Here is a 7,943-nt window from a genome sequence, read left to right on the forward strand (position 1 = left end):
AGGATTGCTTCTGGAGACTTTTTAAAAATTGGTGTCACATTAGCTATTCTCCAGTCATCTGGCACAGAAGCTGATTTAAATGATAGGTTACATACCACACACATACATACCTGTGTCTGTATCATCACACCTTCCTGCAAACCCCTTCACCGCAGAGAGGGAGAAGTCATTTTCTACCTGCTCCTTTAACTGAAGGGACATCAGGGTTCAGTTCTAGGTCTGAGACACTTGCCCCTGAGGTCTAACTTTAGACATAAAACTAGGGCTAGTAACTAGGAAAGGGAAAGGAGTTTTTGCACATTTATAGATTTAAGTGATGACACTGGATTAACTTTTAACTCTGTGTTCTTCTGATTCGATTGCACCATTTGTTTTATGCTCCTAGTCTCAACCCATGGCAGACACAGACTGGGGAAATCAAACGGACATAAAATTCATTCTCCTGGGATTCGGGAATCTCCCTGATCAGAACATTTTTCTCTTCCTGCTGTTTCTAGTGATCTACATCACAACCGTATCTGGGAACACCCTCATCATTACACTAGTTGTGGCTGATAAGCAACTTCACACTCCCATGTACTTCTTCCTGGGGAACTTGTCTTCCTTGGAGACCTGCTACACCTCAACCATCCTGCCTAGGATGCTGGCCAATCTCCTGACTGGGGACAAAACCATCTTTTTCAATGGCTGCTTCACACAATTGTATTTTTTTGGTGCTCTGGCCTCTACAGAATGCTATCTCCTAGCAGCCATGTCTTATGATCGGTATTTAGCGATATGTAAACCTCTGCACTATTTAGCTCTTATGAATACCAGGTTTTGCCTCCAGTTGGCTACTGGATCATGGTTAAGTGGGTTTTTGGCTACTGCCATCTTTGTATTATTCATGTCACAGCTAATATTCTGTGGCCCGAATGAAATTGACCATTTTTATTGCGATCCTGTCCCACTGATAAAACTCGGCTGTGGTGACAAATACCCGATGGTGTTGTTGGATTTTATAATGGCCTGTGTATTTACCCTGCCTCCATTTCTACTAACCTTGACATCCTATGTTTGTATCATCACCACCATCCTGAGAATCCCTTCTGCCACTGGGAGGCAGAAGGCCTTTTCCACCTGCTCCTCTCACCTCATAGTGGTGACAATTTTCTATGGGACTATATTGATTGCATACACGCTATTGAAATTCGACACACTGAGAGATTTAAACAAAGTGCTCTCTCTTTGCTATACAGTCCTGACTCCCCTGGTTAACCCCCTCATCTACAGCCTGAGAAACAGAGAGTTCAAGAATGCCTTGAACAAAGCAGTCAGTAAATATGTGGCTTTCCTAAAAAAATAAAGCAAATCATAGACAATAATTAAGGTTCACATTTTTAAAGGTGTTTAAGTGCCAAGTGGGAGATTGGTGTTGGGCACCAAGATGCTTTTGAAACTCCTACTAGGCACCTAAAGTACCTTTGAAAACCTGCCTCTTAGCTTGAGGTTTTCAAAGCTACCTGGGTGATTTGGGCAAAAAGTTTCCATTGAAATTAAGTTGAAAACTGCCCTGGAAAATCTCAGCACTCACCTTAAAAGAGAAATGGAGATGTTCTGCATGGATTTACTGAGACAGAGCATTTATGGTCCTGTCCTGTGCCAATGTAAAACAGGACATAGGACAATGAGGTTCTGGACAGTTCTGTCAACCACTTCTGTTCAACACTGATACATATAATATGATGGTATCTTTTCTCTTTGCGGGTGCCTAAACATTGGTCCTGGAAAAGGACATTGTATAGCATCTGATAGCGCAGAGAGCTGACATGTTGCATAAAGCACAAAATCCACTAAATATCAAAGCAAATCCCTGCACATATCCCCTATTTACTTTGTTGCTCTGTTGTTTGCAATGCGGTTGTGGATGTATTGATCCCAGGATATTGTTTCTCTGTGTTAGATAATAAAGTCTTGTAATCAAATGCAGAAAAATCTAATAAAAATATAAAATCATAGAATCATAGACTTTAAAGTCAGAAGGAACCATTATGATCACCTAGTCTGACCTGCACAATGCAGGTCACAGAATCTCACCCACCCACCCCTGTGTCAAACCTGTGTCTTAGCCATTGAAGTCCTCAAATCATGGTTGAAAGACTTCAAGGTGCAGAGAATCTTCCAGCAAGTGACCCATGGCCCACGCTGCAGAGGAAGGCAAAAAACGCCCAAGGCCTCTGAAATCTGCCCTGGAGGAAAATTCCTTCCCGACCCCAAATATGGCCATCAGCTAAACCCTGAGCATGTGGGCAAGACTCACCAGCCAGACACCCAGGAAAGAATTCTCTGCAGTAACTCAGATCCCACCCCATCTAACGTCCCATTGCAAGCCATTGGGCATATTTACTGCTAATATAAAAGACCAATTGATTGCCAGAATTAGGCTATCCCATCATACAATCCCCTCCACAAACTTATCAAGCTTAGTCTTGAAACCAGATATGTCTTTTGCCCCCACTACTCCCCTTGGAAGGCTGTTCCAGAACTTCACTCTTCTGATGGTTAGAAACCTTCTTCTAATTTCAATCTAAACTTCCTGATGGCCAGTTTATATCCATTTGTTCTTGTGTCCACATTGGTACTTAGCTAAAATAATTCCTCTCCCTCCCTGGTATTTATTCCTCTGATATATCTATAGAGGGCAATCATATCTCCCCTCAGCCTTCTTTTGGTTAGGCTAAACAAGACAAGCTTTTTGAGTCTCCTTTCATAAGACAGGTTTTCCATTCCTTGGATCATCCTAGTAGCCCTTCTCTGTACTTATTCCAGTTTGAATTCATCCTTTCCTAAACATGGGAGACCAGAACTGCACACAGTATTCCAGATGAGGTCTCACCAGTGCCTTGTATAACAGTACTAACACCTCCGTATCTCTACTGGAAATATCTCGCCTGATGCATCCCAAGACCACATTAGCTTTTTTCACGGCCATATCACATTGGCGGCTCATAGTCATCCTGTGATCAACCAATACCCCAAGGTACTTCTCCTCCTCTGTTTCTTCCAACTGATGTGTCCCCAGCTTATAAGAATACTTCTTGTTATTAATCCCTAAATGCATGACCTTGCATTTTTCACTATCAAATTTCATCCTATTACTAGAGCATAATCTTTCGTGGACTACAGCCCACTTCTTCGGATGCATCCTATTACTATTACTCCAGTTTACAAGGTCATCCAAATCTTCCTGTATGATATCCCGGTCCTTCTCTGTATTGGCAATACCTCCCAGCTTTGTGTCATCCGCAAACTTTATTAGCACATTCCCACTTTTTGTGCCAAGGTCAGTAATAAAAAGATTAAATAAGATTGGTTCCAAAACTAAACCCTGAGGAACTCCACTAGTAACCTCCCTCCAGCCTGATAGTTCACCGTTCAGTATGACCTGTTGTAGTCTCCCCTTTAACCAGTTCCTGATCCACCGTGCAATTTTCATAATGATCCCCATCTTTTCCAATTTAGCTAATAATTCCTCAGGTGGAACCATATCAAATGCCTTACTGAAATTGAAGTAAATTAGATCCACTGCATTTCCTTTGTCTAAAAAATCTGTTACCTTCTCAAAGAAGGAGATCAGGTTGGTTTGGCACGATCTACCTTTTGTAAAACTATGTTGTATTTTGTCCCAATTACAATTGACCTCAATGTCCTTAACTACTTTCTCCTTCAAAATTTTTTCCAAGACCTTGCACACTAGAGATGTCAAGCTAACAGTACTGTAGTTGCCCAGATCCCTTCCCCCCCTTTCTTAAAATAGGAACTATGTTAGCAATTCTCCAGTCATACAGTACAACCCGTGAGTTTACAGATTCATTAAAAATTCTTGCTAATGGGCTTGCAATTTCATGTGCCAGTTCCTTTAATATTCTTGGATGAAGATTATCTGGGCCCTCCGATTTAGTCCCATTAAACTTTTCGAGTTTGGCTTCTACCTCAGATGTGGTAATATCTACCTCCCATTTGTCATCCTACCGTTATCCCTAAGTTCCTCATTAGCCTCATTAAAGACTGAGGCAAAGTATTTGTTTAGATATTGGTCCATGCCTAGATTATCCTTAACCTCAACTCCATCCTCAGTGTTTAGCGGTCCCACTTCTTCTTTCTTTGTTTTCTTCTTATTTATATGTCTATAGAACCTTTTACTATTGGTTTTAATTCCCTTTGCAAGGTCCAACTCTACATGACTTTTGGCCTTTCTCACTTTATCCCTACATGTTCTGACCTCAATAAGGTAGCTTTCCTTGCGGATCACTCCCATCTTCCACCTTTTGTAGGCTTTCTGCTTTTTCTTAATCATCACTCTGAGATGCTTGCTCATCCAGCTTGGTCTAGAACTCCTGCCTATGATTTTTTTCCCCTTTCTTGGGATGCAGGCTTCTGATAGTTTCTGCAACTTTGTCTTGAAGTAATTTCAGGACTCCTCTGCCTTTAGATCCACAAGTTCTTCAGTCCAATCCACTTCCCTAACTAATTTCCTTAATTTTTTTAAGTTAGCCCTTTTGAAATCAAGAACCCTAGTGACAGATCTATTTTTGTTTATCCTTCCATTTAGTTTAGAATAAGGCATGATATTATCCTAAGGTTTGTTGTACAAATGATATTCTATGCTGCTAAAGATGCAATGGAGAATCAAGCTGGAGCTTAAGTCTGTGTCCTCCAACTGAGGAGAAAGATCAGGGAAAATAGTTGGGCAAATATTTGGGAAAAAAAAATGACTCTCTCTAGGTTCAACATATGTGGGGATGTAAACATAGGAAATCTGCCACACCTGAAGTAATGCTATTTGCATCCCCATCATGTAGGCATTGCAAACTAACTACTGTTCAGTACAATCCCATGAGCCAAATGCAAACTGCTAGGCCCTAGCAGTGACCTCTGGACACATCACCAGGAAAATCTTTATTGCTGTTATCTGGACCAAGCCCTGCTCTGACTGTTACCCAGGGTTCTCCTGCCACCTGCTGCCTGCCGCGAGGGCTCCGCTCTGGTCGGTGGGGAGGGAAGGAAGAGGACTGCCCTGCAGGGTGCTCTGATTCTCCATGACGCTGCCCCCTACAGGGCGGCCAGAGCGGAACAAGAACAACAACAACAACAACAACAACAAAAAGCGGCCGTGCCGCCCTAAGATTGGGCAGAATGCCACCTCCAACAATCTGCTGCCCCAAGCACCAGCTTGCTCAGCTGGTGCCTGGAGCCGGCCCTGTATACTGCATAGCACTCACTGATGCATCCAGGTAGATGTAGGGCTTTTTACTCAGAAAATCCAGTTTCTGGAGAATGATGAGAGATAAAAACCTCAGCTGTAGAACCTGATTCCTGGCCATTAAACCATGAGAAGTAAGAGCTCATTATTCAAGTTTGAGCAATCCTGTGAGCATCCAATCCCCAAAAGCTACTGCTTTGCATTGCCAGGCAGGGATATTAGAGTGCTTGAGCAATTAAGCATTAGCAATTTAAGCCTCACCTTCTGTGAGGAACATAGGAAATATCTGTATTATTTTGTATGAATGTCATGTATCTATTTATAGCTCTGTGGGTCTATGGTCTATGTATTAGTAGGAACATTGCAAATAGATCGAGGGAGTGATTATTCCCCTCTATTTGGTACTGGTGAGGCCACACCTGGAGTACTGTGTCCAGTTTTGGTCCCCCACTACAGAAGGGATGTGGACAAATTGGAGAGAGTCCAGTGGAGGGCAACAAAAATGATTAGGGGGTTGGGGCCCATGACTGAAGAGGTGAGGCTGAGGGAACTGGGGTTATTTAGTCTGCAGAAGAAAAGAGTGAGGGGGGATTTGATAGCAGCCTTCAGCTACCTGAAGGGGGGTTCCAAAGAGAATGGAGCTAGGCTGTTCTCAGTGGTGGCAGATGACAGAACAAGAAGCAATGGTCTCACGTTGCAGTGGAGGAGGTTTAGGTTGGATATTAGAAAAAAAATGTTTTCACTAGGAGGGTGGTGAAGCACTGGAATGGGTTTCCTAGGGAAGTGGTGGAATCTCCTTCCTTAGAGGTTTTTAAGGTCACGTTTGACAAAGCCCTGGCTGGGATGATTTAGTTGGGGATTGGTCCTGCTTTGAGCAGGGGGTTGGACTAGATGACCTCCTGAGGTCTCTTCCAACCCTAATCTTCTATGCTTCTATGAGTCTATGATGTTATAGTAATTGTTGTTACAGTACTGTAATAGTAATATTATAGATTATAATGTCATGTATATAGTGATGAGGCTGAAAATGTATCCTCGTGGCTTAAAATTAGCCCAGGCAAAACTCTCCAAGAGCAGAGAGCAGTTCACACCTCATCAGGGCATGTATGGGACAAGCCTAGCCCAGCCCTCACAGGAACAAAGGACGCTGGCCTAGGCAGCAACCAAAGGATCTGTTGGATTCTCAAATGAGTCACCCCCCCGCCCCTTCCTTTGGTCAGTTTGGGACTGCAATGAGGTAGTGCTCATCTAACTGTGAAAGGGGGTGGGTGGAGGACCCAAGAAGGAAGAAAGGACATGATAAAAGGGAAAGACATTTGCCATGCTCTTCCTCTCTCTTCCACCTACATCTACAAACACCATACCAAGTGACTGAAGCGCTGATCAAAGGGGAGAGCCTGGCTGAAGAGCAACCAGCCAGCCTGTGGTGAGAAGCATCTAAGTTTGGGCCGGCATTGAAAGTGTTAAGATCAGCTTAGAATGCATTTTGCTGTTATTTTGTTTGACCAAATCTGACTTGTTATGCTTTGACTTATAATCACTTAAAATTTATCTTTGTAGTTAATAAACCTGTTTGTTTATTCTACCTGAAGCAGTGCATTTGATGTGAAGTGTGCCAGATACTCCCCTTGGTATAACAAGCCTGGGTACATATCAATTTCTTTGTTAAATTGATGAACTCATATCAGCTTGCAGCGTCCAGCGGGCATAAATGGACACTGCAAGACTCAGGTTCCTAGGGTTGTGTCTGGGACTGGAGATATTGGCTAGTGTCATTCAGTTTCACAATCCAAGCAGCAGCTTACTTGCCAGAGGCTGTGCGTGAACAGCCCAGGAGTGGGAGTTCTCACAGCAGAGCAGGGTAAGGCTGGCTCCCAGAGTCAAGGATTGGAGTGAACTAGCAGATCACCGGTCCAGATAACACCAGAGGGCAACATCACACAAAGTCAATCTGGAAGGAGCCATCTTAAAGCAAAATGAGTGCATTGTGCCTCTCTCTATTTTAGGGAACAGGGTGCTTTGTCTGCTTCTGTTTTGGGGGGCTATTGTTTTTTATCATTCTGAATTCTAAAAAAGGTAAAGTAATGTGATACTTAAACTTCCAGGAACAAAGTTCTCTGTTTCACTCTAACACCTTTCTGTATGTGCCATGAATGTAACATGTGTCATAAAAAAGAGACTGTATCACCCCAGCAGAAGAGGACAAATGTTACAGGTGAAGAGTCACTGATAACAGTCTTCCAGTCCTAACAGTAGCCACATTATGGCTTGGGCAAGTGTCTTCCCTCCCAGTACAGTACAGTGATCCAGGCCTCTTGTTGATGTCCTATCAGTGATGTATTGAGGACAAGACCAAATGCAAGGAGTAAGGATCTTTCACCACAAACTAGCTTCAGCTTGGGACACTGCATGGGGAAATATGGCAATGTAAATATACCATAATAGTTATACCAGTAAAACTCCCTGTGAGCATTCTGGATGGAGTGCTATTTTCTGGCTCCATTTACTTTGCTTTGAACGTAACAGAAAAAGAAACTAAGAGACTGGGATCAGAGTGTTCCAATGGGGAGTTGCACTGGTATAGTTATACCTGTATGATTCCATCTGTAGACAAACTCTAGAGCATTCCCATGACCAGGAACAGGGCTGAGTATAGATCAAACTTAGTTAAGCTTGATCACTTTCTCCAACTCTGCTGAGA

General features: G+C 42.9%; 1 protein-coding gene across 1 annotated transcript; it reads left to right on the forward strand.

Moving 5' to 3' along the window:
• The first annotated feature begins 394 nt into the window (after nt 1–394).
• On the forward strand, nt 395–1,345 carry LOC117885408 (olfactory receptor 6N1-like). Its single transcript, XM_034786716.1, has one exon. It carries the CDS (start codon nt 395–397, stop codon nt 1,343–1,345), a length of 951 nt encoding a protein of 316 aa, XP_034642607.1.
• Nucleotides 1,346–7,943: the final 6,598 nt, after the last annotated feature.

This window comes from Trachemys scripta, chromosome 12, assembly GCF_013100865.1.
Source record: "Trachemys scripta elegans isolate TJP31775 chromosome 12, CAS_Tse_1.0, whole genome shotgun sequence".
NCBI lineage: Eukaryota > Metazoa > Chordata > Testudines > Emydidae > Trachemys > Trachemys scripta.